Raw genomic sequence first — 18,272 nt, forward strand, 5'->3', positions numbered from 1 at the left:
TTTAGATTTGGACGTTTTATTTTATCTATCATATCCCTGAGATCCATTTCAATTTTTTTCCGCATTCTTTCTTTTGTTCTTTCATTTTCTGTTCTGTGGTCCTCAAGGAGGCTGAGTTGTTGTTCAACTTCCTCTAATATTGTATTATGAGTATCCAGAGTCTTTTTAATTTGGCCTACAGTTTCTTTAGTTTCCATAAGATCTTCTATTTTTTTATTTACTCTTGCAATATCTTCTTTACGCTCTTCTAAGGTCTTCTTTATGTCTTTTATATCCTGTGCCATGCTCTCGTTGCCTATCTGTAGTTCTTTGATTATTTGCGCCAAGTACTGTGTGTTTTCTGAGCTTTTGATTTGGGTGTTTGGGTTTGAGTTCTCCATATCGTCTGGTTTTATCATATGCTTCAAGATTTTCTGTTGTTTTTGGCCTCTTGGCATTTGCTTTACTTGATCCCTAATTTGTCAGAACTGCAGCTTGGTGGCATACACTTTCTCTAACTAACCAGCAGATGGTGTCCATGAGTCACCTATTCCCCTCAAGTCAGTTCTCCCCAACTTTGTGGTGTGTGGGGATCTGAATCTTGTTGGGTCCAATTGGTGCACTTAATTTGGGTGTGTCGTTGGTGCTGTCCGCCCTGAATGAGGGGCGTGTGTCTGAGCGGTTAGGGAGGAAGGGCAGCTTTAATAATGAAACCTCCCAGGTGTTCCCGGAGATTTAAGGCTGTTCTCTGCCGCTGACCCACAAGTCCTTGGTATTGGTGTAAGTTCCCTGGGATTTCCAAGTGGTTCCCCATTCCCTGCTATGCTCTTCCAGGACCTCTGCTGAGGGAGGGAGGGCCATGCCACATCACAAGTGTGTGCCGACCCGCCAGGGAAGCCCTGGGACGCCAAGCTGTGCAGGGGCGTTCCCAGCCCGCTTCAAAGATGGTCGAATGGGACACGTTAACTTCCCCCTTTCCGCACAGCTCCACCCTCCCAGCTCTGGGACAATCAGCCGTGGGTGTATTAAAGGCCACTGTCCACGGCCCAGAGCCTGGGACAATCAGCCGTGGGTGTATTAAAGGCCACTGTCCACGGCCGATATTGTAGCGTGTGAGCGGTGCTGCAGGAAAGACTCCCTGTCACACTGGGTTTCTTGGCGCGGCTCTGTGCTGTGGGTTCAGCTCCAGGCAGGAGTGCCCCCGCCCACCGGGGAGATGGCTGCAAGTCATGTGTTTTTTTTGTCCTTTTGGCTCCCCTTTGCTCCCTTGGGCCCAAGACAATCAGCAGTGGGTGTGGGAAGAGGTATCCTCCATGCCAGACACCCAGGCGTTAGCCCAGCCCACTCCTGTCATATCTGCAGCTGCTTCCGGGCTTTTTTTTTTTAAAGAACTAGTCCATCTCCAAACGCCAACCCGCCATTTCCCCACACCGCAGCATGGCCGAGGGACTTTCAGCTGACTCACTCACTCGTTTCAGAATACAGACTCCTGGTTTCATCAAATGTACGGTCCCTGTAGATTAAGCAGACCTTATCTGGCTGGTGCTACTCCGGAAGTGGTGTTCTGGGTCACTTTCTGGTTTTTATCTAGTATTTTTCATGGAGGTGTTTTTTTGCCCTGTCTCACCTAGCCACCATCTTAGGTTCCTGCCTTTATGTATTTTTAAATGTTCAAGTTAAACTTTGGCTTCTTCATATTCTTAATAGAATTCCTTTCAACTAATTGCTAGTATATTAATACATATTCCAATACATCTAATGTTAAAGTAAATCATTGATTACATCGAGGCCTAACAGGTCTAAACCTACAAAAACATTACCCATTCATTAGTAAAATATAGATGGGACACGTTATCCCAAATTTAGAATTAGTCCAAATATCAAATAATCACACAAACATAAATGTTTTCTTTATGTTACATTATGAGGGTGATGGGGCATACCTTCACACCCATTCTCTTCAGATCTTGAATAGCCAGTGGTGGAAAATAATCAAGCCAATGTTCTGCTTCAGAAAATTTTACTATCTCTTCATCAGATAGACCAAGGGATTTCATAATGTTCCACTGATATTTAGAAGATCCAGCTTTGGCAGTAGCTTTACTCTGAAAACAACCAGCAAAAACAAAACTCCGTTAAAGAACAACCAAATATGTCTTTCAAAACGTATCTCAATAAAGTACCTATCTTCATAGTAACACCATCCAATTACATATATTTTTATTTTTCTCATGATTGCTAATTTTAAATTTTTATCTTCTTTTCTCTATGAATAATAGAATATAACCAACCACATGAGAAGAACTAGAGATGTTCAATAACCTCACCCCATAACATCTTCAGTCTCCTCATAGATGTTTGAGAGAGGAGGTTCCTTTGATCTTTTCTTTATTCAAAAGCCACTGAACTCCTCTGGATTGCAGAGTAAATAAATGTGTGGCTCAACATAAAATATGACTTCTCTTCTAATTAGTCAATATATGGTATTTGATAATGTCAAACTCTGTTATTTCTAAGCATATACTGAAAGATAAACACTATTCTCCATGGGCGAAAAAAAAGTCTCTGAACAAGAAATGGTCTTCATAAATGATCTATCTATATGGGACTAACAACAAGTAACAACTATTTGGAAATTTAAAAATATTGAACATCTAAATAAGTGGCTTAACATCACTAGCTCTCACCAAGGTTACCCATCAGAATCACTCATGAACCTTTATATTTATTAATTTTTATCTTTATTAAAACATAACACATGCACATGGTACAAAATTTTAAAGGGTCAAAAGAGTATATATACAGTAAAATTAATTTCCCTTTCATTCCTGTCCTCTAGCCACCCAGGTGACCAGCTATGAAGTATCCAATGTACTAGGGTCTTGTGTACTCTTCCAGAAATATTCTCTATAAATTCAAACAAATATAGATGTAAACACACTATATACACTTGCTTTTACTTGCAAACAATATGCACGTTGCTTTTTTTCAATACACAATTTATCATGAAGACTGTTCCATCTCAGTAAATACAGTTTTTTCATCCATTTTCAAGGCTGCATAATATCACATCTTACAGATATACAATAATTGACTCAACCAGCCTCTACTGAAGAACACATAAGACTGCTTCTAATCTTTTGCTGCATCAAATAATGCTACAGTGAATAACCTTGTAATTTCATATGTGTGCAAGACAAATTCTTAACAGTAAAACATGGACATTTTTAATTCTGACCGATACCTAAATCTCATAAATGAAAAGTATTATCTTGTTATAGTTTTATTTTAGCATTTCTCATATATTACTAAAGTTGAGCATCTTTTTGTAATTAAATTTGTATTCCCTTTCTAGGACCTGTCTCTTCACATCTAATTTTCTAAGATTTTTGGTCTTTTTTATTAGTGATTTATAGACTTTTATTTATTTGGAAAATAGCCTTTTGTGATATGAGTTGCAAATATTTCTCCTAGTTTTTATTCTTCAGTCTTTGTTCCTTTTTCCCTTGTAGAAATATATTATTAATGTAATGATTTTTCAATTTTTTTATACAGCTCTGAAATTTCTGCCAAGCACAAAAGGCCTTCCCTATTCCAGGATTAAACAAATATTATCTCATCATTTCTTCAAATACTTACCAGGTTATACTTTTCAATTTTACATTTCTGATCCATTAAGAAATTTATGCTGATATATGAAGGTGACATTGGGATCCAAATTCACTTTTTTCAGAAGACTATCCATTTGTATCACATGTACTGAATAATCTTTCTTCCTACTTATTTTAAAAGCCAACTTTATTAAGCACACAGATGTTCCTGGGTCTATTTTTAGAATTTATTTTCTGGTTCTTTCTACTCCGGTGGAATTTTATTAACAGTTTAGTTTTAAGCTATGACTTACTCTCCTCTCATTATTTTCAGACATCAAAATTTATATGGCTTTTTATGCTTATTTATTTTTCCATAGGGACTTGAGAATCAGTTTGACATGTTCAAAAAAAATTTAGATGGTGTTTTTGTGGGATTCCATTAAATTTCTAGATTAACTTGGAGAATTTACCTTTATATGTCAATATATAAGAACAGTATGCTTTTCTATTTGTTTAGATTTTCTTTGGGTCCTTTAATACTATTTTAAAACTTTCTTCACATAGATCTTATTCTTTTCTTCATAAATTTATTCTCAGGTATTTTATCTTGTTTGTTACAATTATAAATGAGGTGCAGACTTTAAAAAACGCATGTGCCTCTCCCTGCATGCTGAAGATTCTATTTTAGTGGCCAGGAGTGGGGCCTAAATATTTAAGAGGGTTTGTCTGTTGTTGTTGTTGTTTGGTATGTTTGTCTGTTTTTGCAAAGACTACTCAGAACAGTAGTAAGGACTGAGAGTCAATAGTTCAGGGAAAAATAATTATCAAAGATTTCGTAAATGATAGCATTATTCCCCCAGTACATCCTCCAATCCAAATGTTTTATGAAGATCAGTGCATAACAATCTAGGACCACAGTAATTTTAAATGAATAATACACCAGCTAATTTTTTTAAAACTCAAAAAAAAAAAAAAAAAAAAAAAAAAAAAGGCTGTTATGTCAGAACTCCACTGAAGTTAGCTGGACTATTTTACTATCTAGTCAGGATATTCACCAGGACTCTGACATCAATGATAACTTGATGGGCGGAACTAGAAAGAACTACAAATCACAAAGATAAGATCTCAGATCTAAACCTTCTGTATAATCCTTCTAATACCACACACATCTTTTTCAGTTATGAATAAGCTACTCATGGCAGTGTCTGTCTTCTCCAATATATATCAACTTTTAAAAGACAACCAAATGCCAGGGGTTGAAGATAGGGAGAGGGGTTGATCAATAAAAAGGCAGCAGAAGAGAATCTGGGGAGTAATGGAATTGCTCTGTTTGGTCCTGTGGTGGTAAACTTTACTTCGCACATTTGTCAAACCCACCAAACTATATGCCACAAAGAATGAATTTTACAGTATGTAATTTTTAAAAAATCTCCAGGATATTGGGGGAACCCAGGATTGAGTTCAGACTATGACAAATGAATCTAACTCTATTACAAATATATGATGTAACCATACTGAAGTGGTGGGGAAGAAAGGGGCCGACGTAAGCAACTTCGGAAAAGCATGCTGACTAGTTACTGAAGACAAAAAAGAACTATATATAAACAAATACCATACTTTAGTTGGTGAAACTGTCTCTCCCAGGGGTATAGGTCAGCAATTCTACAGTAACTTTACTAGTAGACTAAGACTGAACAAATAAATACTGCTGATAAGAAAGGACAAGTTTCTCTCTGTTGGAAAAGAAGTCACAAATCAGCAAAGGGAGAATACTAGAATGAGCCCCTAGTGTTATAATGGAGCTGTGGGTACTAACATGGACTTTTTAAAAATATAGATAGATAGTTAGACAGACAGACAGAAATATAAATACAGACGTGTATACATGGGTTAGTGGACACATACATACTTCCTTGCTCTTTCCACTGAGAAGGCCTAGAAAAAGTGACACCCTAGGGTCAATGAGCACACCTACCACTCAGATCTTAGTTCTTAAACCACTATTCTTCAATAAAAGGAACCAAGGTTTCTTGGAGATATTGTTGATTCCAGGGCTGAGACAGGGAAAATACGAGATGAGGCTGGTCATCTTGTGGCATCAGAAAGTAAAAAAATACTTTAGGAAAACACGAAAAAGAAAATAAAAGAAATGATGGGAGCATGACAAATGGATATAGGAGCCAACCTAAAAGAGCTCTCAATGGCCACAGTAAGAATGAGCAATAACAACAAACAAAACATGCCCCCCTGCCCCCCCCCAAAAAAAACCACCCTGATAGTATAGGATCATAACCCAAAGAATAAAATATATATCCATGAATCCATACTGATATTTTTTTAAAAAGACTGAATAAATAAGTAAATGGGGAAGAAAGGAAAGGCAACTCTTCCTTTCAGAAGAATTTTAAATAATGAATGTAGAAGCAGTGAGAGCAATGAAAAGTCATATTAAAATACTTCAGTAATCATTGTTGCAGGCAAGATCGACTGATTAATACTAAAATTAGCGAACAAAAATTTAAAAAGAAACAGGATATGATTTCTATAGCCACAAAGTATCATTACCAAAATATTTATTAATTACAAAGGGAAAAATGGGATCTTATTGTGGAAAAAACAGAAAAACTGGCAGACACCAATAATCAGACATGGCAACATCATGTCCTCCCTGATACACTGCACTGAAAAGGCCACATCACCTCTCTGGTATTCTTCCCAAAAATCAATAACCTTAACCTAATCATGAGAAAACATCAGACAAACCCAAATTGAGGGACACTCTAGAAATTATCTGACCAGTAATATTCAAAGGGACCAAGAAAGACAGGAACTGTCACACATCGGAGGAAGACCAAGGAGAGAGGACAACTAAATACAATGTGGGATTACAATCCTGAATCAGACCTTGGAACAGAATAAGTACATTTGTGAAAAAGCTGGTAAAATCGAATAAAGTCCATAGTTTTGTAAGCAGTACTGTATTAATGTTAACTTCCATGGTTACATAAGATATAATGTAAGACGGAACTAGGTGAAGAGTATAAGTGAACTCTTCTGTTATGTCAAAAATTGTTTCAAGGTAAAGATATGGAAACACTTCAATGAAATACAGTGTCTTAAGTTCCCTTTTCAATGAATTGAGATGTAAAATTGGAGTCAAGGAGTTTCTCAGGAAACAGAGAGCAACTGAGTGGCATATTTTATCTCAAAGTTAGGTTTCAATGTCAGTATGTAAGTTCAAAATTAAGAGTAGTCCCCCAAACTATTTAAATTGCACCTCTCTTTCTCTCTGCTGAGTGAAAATAGATGAATAGAAAATACATACGTGTAAATGATATGGCTCAATTGTACAGTAAAAAAAAAATCTAGAATTCTAGTCTATAGATGGGATAAAGTTAACATAAGGAAAGCATCTTTATACACAAGCAAGTCTGCCTAGTTTGAAAACTCAGATATTAAAAATCCAGTTTGGTATCAGATCAGCAATATGGCACACTGAGCCACACTGCAAACACAAAAAAATACTAGGGGAAAAATTAGCAGAAAAAAATTTAAATACATAGCCAAACTTGGAACAAAAAAGGAAATTCCCACTTCTGTAAATAGAGAAGGCACCCACAGCCAACATGGTAAGAACATGAGCTACTGCTGCAGTGGCACATGGGGGGTATTAGACAAACAGTGGTGGGCAAGGCAAAGAGTGAAAAATAAGACCCACCATAAAGCCAAGACCTTGAAGGGTCACCACCTCCATGAGAAGAGGAATAGGGGGAAAAATTTATTTCAAAATAATTGTAAAAAGAAAAAAAAAGACAATAAAAAAATCAGGCACATAATTTTTTGATTTGGTTCTTTTAAAAATTACAAAATGCCATTTATGTACCAGGTACTGTGCTAGTGCTGGAAATGCACATGTAAATCAGACAAAAATAAACATAAAACTTCCAACATAAATAACAATCACCAAACCTTTTTTCCCTTAGCTTTATCTTTAATTATTAGATCTTCTGTTTTAATATTGATTTCTTCTTCTTCCTCTTCATCTGGAAATTCAGGGGGGCAACCATATAGCTCTATTTCCCGTTTCAACTTATCAGCACACGCCTATAATACAACATTAGAGATAATGAAGTTTGAAATTCAAGGTAGAAACAATTTGTGTTTTTTTCCGCATTTTTATTGTTTCTATGGCCAACTGAAATACTCTTCGAATTTTTTTTGCAACCCATCTATACATGTGATCATAATAGAAAACTCAAATGAAACAAATCATGTATCTCAAAATTCACTAATTTATAAATTAGTATTTTACCTTATTTATTCAGTAAGCATTTATTCAACACCCAGAGAGCTCAACATAGTATAGCTAGGCAAGAGAAGAACTAAAATATAAAGACATCACTTTTATTATTTTGTACAATATTAATATTAATAATAGTGTTTTTCAATTTGAGATTACTGACACAAGCACTTTATTAGTTATCATCAAAAACCTGCTTGGTAAATAGGACAGTTATTAAGTTAGAAAACAGACACTGAGAGATAAAGCGATTTATGATTACCAAGCTAGTAAGCTGCAGAACAAAGTCATGAATCTGGGCTTTCCACTCCAGCTTTTCCCATTATACCATAATGAGTCCACTGCCAAAAAGATGACACCAAGTAAACAGTTATAATAAAAATGCAAATATAGAATTGTGAATTTTTAAAAGGAGGTGGGGCACCTCTGTGCAGAGAAAGTTCAGTTACTACATGAGGAAAGAATACAACTAGAAAGTCACCATTTTGTAACCACCAATACAATACTAAAACAGGCAAGAATCATAAAAGGTTGCTAAAAACCATTGGGTTATTGGGTATAAAGATATTCACAGATTCTCAAAGTTTCATCCCACAGATAACTTTTTAATTACAAAGGATAAAAGGTACCTTTAGAATTAAGAAACCTGGCAGGTATTATCTTAACCAAGTGATCAAACAATGTCACTGAAATGGGAAAACTGCTATTACATGCCTTTTGACGTGATCCAAAGAGATGTTTACACCTCACCAATGTAGTATTCTTGTCAAAATGTTTAACCCAAATCCAATCATGAAGAAACAATCAGAAAATTCAGATTATAGGACATTCTACAAAACAACTGGCCTAGACTCTTCAAATACAACAAACAACAAAAAGATACTAAAGAGAATCAATAACCAAATGCAATGTGTGAGTCACAAAATTAAAAGTAAAAAACAGCTAGAGAGGACATTTGGGGACAACTAGAGAAATATGAATATAGATTATATAAAGAGGATAATATACATGAATATTAAATTTTTTGAAGGTGGTAATGGGATGGTGATTATTTAGAAGACTGTCCTCATTCTCAGAAGATACATGCTGAAGTATTTAGGGGTGGCATGTCTTCATGTTGAGATCTTTGCACCTTAATTTCAAAGGGTCCATAGAAGGGACAGAAAAGCTTGTGTGTGTGTGTGTGTGTGTGTGTGTGTGTGTGTGTGTTTTGAGAGAGAAAATTAAACCAAATGTGGCAAATGTTAATACTTGGTAACTATAGGTGAAGGTTGTATGGGTGTTCTTTGTACTATTCTTTTACCTTTTCTGTACAGTTGACATTTTTCAAAATAAAAGGTTGGAAAATAAAAAGAAATGGTAGTTTAAATTTCCTATTTCCTAATCCCATTACATTTAGGAAATCCCCCTAACTGTAGTTTTCTGGTCCATTCTTTTTTTTCCTTGCAATTTTATTGAGACATAGTCACATACCATACAATCATCAAAAGTGTACAATCAATTGTTCACAGTATCATCATATAGTTGTGCATTCATCACCACAATCAATTTTTGAAGATTTTCATTACTCCAAAAAAGAGTAGTAAAAATAAGAATAAAAATAACAGTAAAAAAGAACACCCAAAACATCCCATCCCTCCATCACCACTATCCCCCCCATTATTCATTACTTTTTTGTCCTCATTTTTCTGTCCATACACTGGAGAAAGGGGGTGTGAGCCACAAAGTATTCACAATCATACAGTCACACCGCATAAGCTATACAGTTAAGACAATTGTCTTCAAGAATAAAGGATACCGGATTGCAGTTCAACAGTTTCAGGTATTTTCTTCTAGCTATTCTAATACACTAAAAACTAAAAAGGGATATTTATATAATGCATAAGAATAACCTCCAGGATGACTTCTTGACTCCATTTGAAATCTTGATTGAAAATTATTTCTAATATAAATTTATGACAAATGAAGACATTTGCAAAAACAATCAAAATATACTACAACTATGTATTACCTTTGTCAACAGTCTATATATGGAAAAAAACAATGCATTTTTTTTTAACTGCTGAAAAATTTTACTTGTTAGCAGTTATTATGCAATTCAAACAAGAGATATGAATATGTAATCAACAGACATTAAAATTACTTAGAAATCACTTAGACTTTAATGTGTGCCCTTTATTTAAGCACTTCTTGAAATTTTTTAATTAATTTTCATGATAATAAATTCAACTCATTTTACAAAACACTTTAATATAATATATTTGAAAATCCTATTTCAAACTCCTGAATTGGATGTTACTCAATTTACTCTAAGCTTACAGGTGTAGAAACCAATCCCATAAGCAATCTCACCTTAATAGGCATGCCAGTGCAGTGTAAGCCAAAGGGAAACAGACATCTTTTTCCTTTCAATCTCTGGTACCCTACTGCAAACTACAGAAAGAAAATTAAATGTAAATTACAAAATACTAGACAAACAGAAAATGCTGACTTCTCACAAAGAACATTAGTTTTCCTTTTCAGATCTTTCTTTAGAATGCCAGCTAGATTTTAGTCATGCCAAAACACTAGTCCACTATACTTTTTTTTGTCTTTTCACCTACCTGGGAATTATACATGAACATGCCCAGACCGCTGCATACATAAGCATATATAGCAAATGAAGATTAAATATAAAAATTTACTGAATTAAATATAAACATTACATTTAAATTAAGGAATACTACGTCCCCTTAACAGGAAATAAATTCCATAGATGCCATTTTCTTCAAAACAGTATGTGTTAAAGACCTCCATCCCATTATATGCAACATACAGGAAGCTTTACCTCACATTTTGATAAAGAAAATGTGTGTCCCAAATGAAGACGCCCATTCATATATGGATACGGGAAGGTTACAAAGTACTTGTCCTTGCTGCAAAACAATCAAGTGAAAAAGAAAGTACAGAGAATAAAATTTTAAGTTTCTTTTACAATAAGAGGGTAGGGGGGAAAGAATACCTGCTATAAATAGTTTGTTTCAGCTATTTAAAAGACATTTAAAATTAAATTTATAAATCTAGAAATTAAAAATTCTCTAAAATTAAAACTTAGTTTTTGATTTAAAAAAGAACAAGACCTTTTTGTAGGTGGCTATCAAGAAATAAATGTCTTTATAGCAAATACTGGAGGCTTGACTTGAAAATACTTGAGTAAAGATAATATACTAAATTTTCTTTTATCATCAGATACTCTTAGGAACCTGGATCAATTTAATGTTTTTACAAATTAGATGGGATTTGTTTTCACTAAAATATAAAGTAATTCAAATTACCTCAGATAAAATAAAACATCCTCAATATTATATTATATACAGTAAATTCACTTAGCAAAGAACCTTAATTAAAACTGTTTATTATGCTATACTCTTTTTTCCTATGAACCAACTGTATTTAACACACATATAAATTATGAACTATAATAAACGAACACCTGAGGTAACACACTATCCAACTTATGAACACACTAAAGCTACCTGTGTGCTCCTCTCCACCCTCTCACCAAAAATAACAATCCTTAAATTTGAAATTATCATTAAAATGGTATACTTCATATAGACCTCTGCAATTTGCTTTTTCACTCAATATTTGTTTCTTCAAGATCGTTGCATATAGCCATAGTCCATTCCTTTTCCCTGAATAAAGCAGCTTTTTCAATTCACCTTTGGTTATTTCAAATTACCTTAAAAAGTTGACAAAAATTCTAGAACCAAATGGAAGCTTCGAATTATAGTTTAACACTAGAGTCTTTGTATTACAGCAAATTCTTTTTCTCTTAAAATTTTTTTTCATTAGTTTAGTAGCAAGGAGGATGGACTTTGCAATCAGAAAGCCCTGAAAAACAAGTCCAGGCCTTGTCAATTCCTAGGTTTGCAACCTTGAGTTGGTTACTTAAGCATCTCTGTGCCTGTTTTCTCATGTGTAAAACAGGGGTAAAACTATCACTAACCTAAAGAGTTACTGATGGATGAGTAGAAAAATGAGGACAAGCATTAGATTAAGAATAGGGTGGGATGGAGGGGATGGAAATAATTAGGTATTCTTTTTTGCTTTTATTTTTATTTTGGAATAAGGAAAAGGTTCAAAAATTGATTCTGTTAATGAACACACAAATATATGATGACGCTGGAATAACTGATAGTACACTGTGGATGACTGTACGGTGTGTCAATATATCTCAATTAAAACTGTATTTCTAAAAAAAAGTAAATGAACATTGTGGGGAGGAGGAGAATGGGATGTTTTAGATGTTCCTTTTTATTTTAATCTTTATTTTATTTTTTAGAGTAATGAAAATGTTCAAAGTTTGATTGTGGTGATGATGCACAACTATATGACGATATGGTGAAAAACTGATTGTATACTTTGAATGATTCTATGTTAAGTGATTATATCTCAATAAAATTGCATTAAAAAAAGTTATTGATGAGATCAAATACGAATACACATGTAAAGAATCTGGCATATTTCCTACCACATAGTAAGTATTCAATGTAAACTACTATTACAATTGCTATTATCACATTTCCTCAATTCTAAGAAGCCCAATTTTCTACATTTCAGCAAATCTGAAATTGGGATGCATCTTATAATTTATGCATATATTTACTGTGGTCGTACTTTGGGGACAGTTATTTTGTTTTTATTTTTTCCCCGATAAAAGCTGTCTTACAAGCACTGATATGTTAGCATCAAGGAAATACACAGTGTTTATGAAGTAAGATCTTCAAATACAGAAATACTTCAAAACTTATATTTTGTGTCTTTGGATATAATTATCATTATGAGCCTCTCTAATAGAATAATTTCCTTTTATCAGTCAGCAAAGGTAAAACTTCAAAACATTCTCCCTTATGTATAAAATCTTTAAATATGAAAATATGGTAGTTCAAAAAAAAAAAAAATCCTCTATATAGACAAAATTCCTTTAAGAATTCTATAGGAAAAAAAGTCCTAACTTGAAATGCAGAAAGTAGATATCACCTCTTTCACTCCTAGTTCAAACATTATATTTTATATTCTCCACAGAGCAGTTTCTGTACTATAATGTTAATGGTTTTAGAAACACAATGTGAAGAACTTCACAAAATATTATTCACCTGGTCTGCTTCTCTAAATTAGATGCATTGACCTCAAATACTTTTTCGATATCCCATTTCTGTTGGATTTCTTGTTCAATCTTCTTCAAAAAGTCCACTTTGGCTGTTCCTTTTCTTTCCTATTGGACACAAAAAGGATAGGATAATCCACTCTACATTTCAGTGGGCTTGCTTTAAAAAAAGAAGATAAAAAAAGAACAGAGCTGCTCACTGAGAGATCAATTTTTCCATGGTTATCTTGAAGTTTAAATGAATATAATTAAAAATTAGGATTATCACCATCTGCTCACTTCACACCTCAAGGGAATAGTTAAAGAATTACTTAAATACGTAAAAATTTTTAAATACTTTTTTAAAGTGAGATTCTACAATATAACACTATTGTCAAATGTTCATAGTTAGGAAAATACTTAGAGAAATATAGGATGGAGAAGGACCTGCACACCAAACTGCAACTATGCCTCTCCCCTGTCCCATCCCCAACCCCAGAGAACACTGAAGAACACGTATGTAAGTTCAAGGAAGGATTAATCATCTAGGAGTGCTTTTTTTCAGGAAAGCTGATGAAGAACATCTTTCCAAAATGGTTTACATACTGTAATGTGAAATTAAAGTACAGCGGAAAATGACAAGCATGACTCAAGAACATTGGATCTACATTCCCATCATCCCTCAAACCACCCTTGCGGGGAGTGAAAAGAAAGAACATGTAGTATCACTCTAACTCTGTAAAAGAAGAAGGGCTAGAGCTTCATTCTCAATTTGTGATTCTACTTGATAAAGAAGTAGCTGCTAATAGCAAATGCGCCAAAGCTGGAGTCATCATGGAACACGGCACATATAGGCACAGCCAGGTTAGAAAGCTGGGTACGCAATGGACCATAAACAAACCTAATTCTGTTTTGAAAAAAAACTAAAATCAACTTCTATAATTTTATTTTCTGGTATAAAGTTATCTAAACGAAAATTAGATTTTCTTTCCCTTGTTTTTAAATGTACCAACATTTCCATACTCTGCAGTATTTTCAAATGAGAAAATACCTGGGTTCTACTCATACTTCCACAACCGACTACAGGAGACTTCACCAGGCCCCTGACCTCTGGATCTCAGTCTCCTTTAATCCTGCCTTCTCTCTGCTCTTCAATCCAACAATTTAAAAATTGTTTTTTATTCACATCACAGATATATTAGAGCCTTAGCTATTTTTTTAATGATTATACAAATTTGAAGTAATAAGCAAAGAGGAATTTTCTCTAATCAAGAAACATAAAACTTACCATTATTTCTCCAATATCTATCTTAAATATAGCTTACATATTATAAAATAAGAAAAACCAGTAATATTATATTTGGTAAGATTCAGTATAAACATACCATAACTTTATCTGTTTTACTATTTTCCGTCTTCTATATTTTAAATCACAGGAATGGCTTGCTATTCCTTTTTTTTTTTTAAGGAAGTATATGATAGAAGACAAGGACAAGCAAGAGAAAGAAGAATTGTCAGCTTAAAAGGAGTTGTCAAAATGAAGGATTAAAGGAAGAATGTTGTCACAAAGGAAGAAAGAAAAATGAGAAAGATTAATAATTTCAAGAAATCATGAACTATATAACAGTTACTGTAAGCACCAAAATAAAAGTAACAAGTACATTTTTATTTCTATAAATCTCTACCAGATTACAACTGCCATGCATTGAAATCATATCAAACCACAAATCTGATTAAATCAATCCCCCCTTCAGAGGCTCCCCACCAATCTCAGGATTAAATCCACACTCCTAAACCTGGCATTCAAGACCTATCTGCATTCTTCCAATGGAGTTAAGCTCTTTCTTTCACCTCTGAGCCTTTGTTCAAGCTATTTTCTCCGCTTGGGATTCCCACCAGTCTCTTTGCTTGCCTATCTCATCTTTGAGTTCTCTGCTAATCACTGACACCTTGATTCCCCAAGAGTTCATGAAATGTCCCTCATACTATGTTCCTAACTACCCAATGACATTAACAACACAGTGGTGTCAGTATCTGTCTGTCTCTGCCAGACATTCATGATGGGGACTCTCTGTTGTCTGCCATTATATCTTCAACATCTAGCTTATAGTAGGCCCGTGCTAAATATTTGTTGAATATTTAAAGATCTTTAAAGGTAAGTTAACAATGCATTGTTCTGGAGGCGGGGCAAGATGGCAGACTGGTGAGCTGTATGTTTTAGTTACTCCTCCAGGAAAGTAGGTAGAAAGCCAGGAACTGCGTGGACTGGACACCACAGAGCAATCTGCCTTTGGGCATACTTCATACAACACTCATGAAAACGTGGAACTGCTGAGATCAGCGAAATCTGTAAGTTTTTGCGGCCAGGGGACCCGCGCCCCTCCCTGCCAGGCTCAGTCCCGGGGGAGGAGGGGCTGTCAGCTCCGGGAAGGAGAAGGGAGAACTGCAGTGGCAGCCCTTATCGGAAACTCATTCTACTGATCCAAACTCCAACCATAGATAGACTGAGACCAGACACCAGAGAATCTGAGAGCAGCCAGCCCAGCACAGAGGAGACAGGCACAGAGAAAAAAAAAAAACACGAAAAACTCCAAAATAAAAGCGGAGGATTTTTGGAGTTCTGGTGAACATAGAAAGGGGAAGAGCCCTGAGGCGCATATGCAAATCCCGAAGAAAAGCTGATCTCTCTGCCCTGTGGACCTTTCCTTAATGGCCCTGGTTGCTTTGTCTCTTAGCATTTCAGTAACCCATTAGTTCTCTGAGGAGGGCCCTTTTTTTTTTTTTTTAATCCTTTTTTCTTTTTCTAAAACAATTACTCTAAGAAGCCCAATACAGAAAGCTTCAAAGACTTGCAATTTGGGCAGGTCAAGTCAAGAGCAGAACTAGGAGAGCTCTGAGACAAAACGCAATAATCCAGTGGCTGAGAAAATTCACTACACACCACAACTTCCCAAGAAAAGGGGGGTGTCCGCTCACAGCCATCATCCTGGTGGACAGGAAACACTCCTGCCCATCGCCAGCCCCATAGCCCAGAGCTGCCCCAGACAACCCAGTGTGACGGAAGTGCTTCAAATAACAGGCACACACCACAAAACTGGGCGTGGACATTAGCCTTCCCTGCAACCTCAGCTGATTGTCCCAGAGTTGGGAAGGTAGAGCAGCGTGAATTAACAAAGCCCCATTCAGCCATCATTTCAGCAGACTGGGAGCCTCCCTACACAGCCCAGCAGCCCAGAACTGCCCTGGGGGGACAGCACTCACCTGTGACATAGCACAGTCATCCCTCAACACAGGACCCGGGGTGCACGGCCTGGAAGAGGGGCCCACTTGCAAGTCTCAGGAGCCATACGCCAATACCAAGGACTTGTGGGTCAGTGGCAGAGACAAACTGTGGCAGGACTGAACTGAAGGATTAGACTATTGCAGCAGCTTTAAAACTCTAGGATCACCAGGGAGATTTGATTGTTAGAGCCACCCCCCCCCGACTACCCAGAAACACGCCCCATATACAGGGCAGGCAACACCAACTACACACGCAAGCTTGGTACACCAAATGGACCCCACAAGACTCACTCCCCCACTCAACAAAAAGGCTAAGCAGGGGAGAACTGGCTTGTGGAGAACAGGTGGCTCGTGGACGCCACCTGCTGGTTAGTTAGAGAAAGTGTACTCCACGAAGCTGTAGATCTGATAAATTAGAGATAAGGAATTCAATTGGTCTACAAATCTTAAAAGAACCCTATCAAGTTCAGCAAATGCCATGAGGCCAAAAACAACAGAAAATTATAAAGCATATGAAAAAACCAGACGATATGGATAACCCAAGCCCAAGCACCCAAATCAAATGAAGGGAAATTTCTAGTAATGGATGGTGGGAAAGAGCATTACAACATTCTAAACGTGATTAATCCCACTAATGAAAGGCTAGGGAGGAAGTGGAATGGGAAGATTTAGGCTGTATATATGTTTCCACAACTAAAAAAAAAAAAAAAAAGTCTAACTAGATGACAATTCAATGCTAAGGATGAACTTGGATGGGACAGGAGGATAGAGGACAGGTGGCTCAAAGGGACACAGTTTAGACATAAGGAAAAGGAAATATAGAATGTAAGCTTTGTATCATTGTTGAATCTATTGTACTTCTTAGCTGCGCTTAATGGGATTACATGAAAGAACGTTCTTGTTCATGGGAAGTGTATATGTGAATTACAGTGAATGCTCAAGGATGTGTGCAGCTAACTCTCATATGTTCAGACGACAGAGCAATAGATGATGGATGATAGGGAGGGAGGGAGGGAAAGAAATAGCAATGTGACAGCAAGTTAAAGTTGGTGGATTGAGCTATCAGGGGAGGGGGCTCAGGGTATGATGGAATTCTGTGTATGGGGCTAGGATTGTTTTTGCAACTGTTCATATAACTTTGAATTTATTTCAAAATAAAAAAAAAATGATATGGAGAACAAAAAAACAATAGAGAGACTAAATAAAACCAAAAGTTGGTTCTTTGAGAATATCAACAAGATTGACAAACCCTTAGCTAGACTGACTAAATCAAAAAGAGAGAAGACCTAAATAAACAAAATAATAAACAAGAGGGGGGACATTACTGTGGATCTCAAAGATATTTAAAAATTCATAAGAGGATAGTATGAACAACTGTATGCCAACAAACTAGACAATCTAGAGGAAATGGAATAATTTCCTGGAAACACATGAACAACCTAGAATGACTAAAGAAGAAACAGAAGACCTCAACAAACCAATCACAAGTAAGGAGATCCAATCAGTCATCAAAAAGCTTCCTACAAATAAAAGCCCAGGGTGAGATGGCTTCAGAGGGGAATTCTACCAAACATTCCAGAAAGAACTGACACCAATCCTACTTAAACTATTTCAAAAAACTGAACAAAATGGAACACTAACTAACCATTTTATGAAGCCTACATCACTCTAATACCAAAACCATATAAAGATGCTACAAGAAAGGAAAACTACAGGCCAATCTCCCTCATGAATATAGATACAAAATTTCTCAATAAAATACTTGCAAATCGAATCCAAAGACACAATAAAATCATCATACACCATGACCCAGTAGGGTTCATTCCAGACAAGCCAGGGTGGTTCAACATAAGAAAATCAATCAATGGAATGCAGCACATTAACAAATCAAAAGGGAAAAATCAAATGATAATCTCAATAGATGCTGAAAAAGCATTCGACAAAATTCAGCACCCTTTATTGATAAGAACACTTCAAAAGTAGGAATTGA

At 35.8% G+C, this 18,272-nt stretch overlaps 1 protein-coding gene across 1 annotated transcript in view; it reads right to left on the reverse strand.

The window, feature by feature from the left end:
- Window positions 1-18,272, reverse strand: part of LARS1 (leucyl-tRNA synthetase 1) — a 119,722-nt gene that overhangs the window by 80,205 nt on the left and 21,245 nt on the right. The window contains exons 2-6 of the mRNA XM_037801711.1: window positions 13,011-13,129; window positions 10,700-10,787; window positions 10,225-10,305; window positions 7,542-7,676; window positions 1,923-2,084 (exon numbers count right to left, since the gene is read on the reverse strand). Coding sequence (XP_037657639.1) covers window positions 1,923-2,084; window positions 7,542-7,676; window positions 10,225-10,305; window positions 10,700-10,787; window positions 13,011-13,129 — 585 coding nt within the window. The remainder of the gene's footprint in view (window positions 1-1,922; window positions 2,085-7,541; window positions 7,677-10,224; window positions 10,306-10,699; window positions 10,788-13,010; window positions 13,130-18,272) is intronic.

The sequence above is a fragment of the Choloepus didactylus genome, chromosome 13 (assembly GCF_015220235.1).
Source record: "Choloepus didactylus isolate mChoDid1 chromosome 13, mChoDid1.pri, whole genome shotgun sequence".
In the NCBI taxonomy this organism is placed as follows: domain Eukaryota; kingdom Metazoa; phylum Chordata; class Mammalia; order Pilosa; family Megalonychidae; genus Choloepus; species Choloepus didactylus.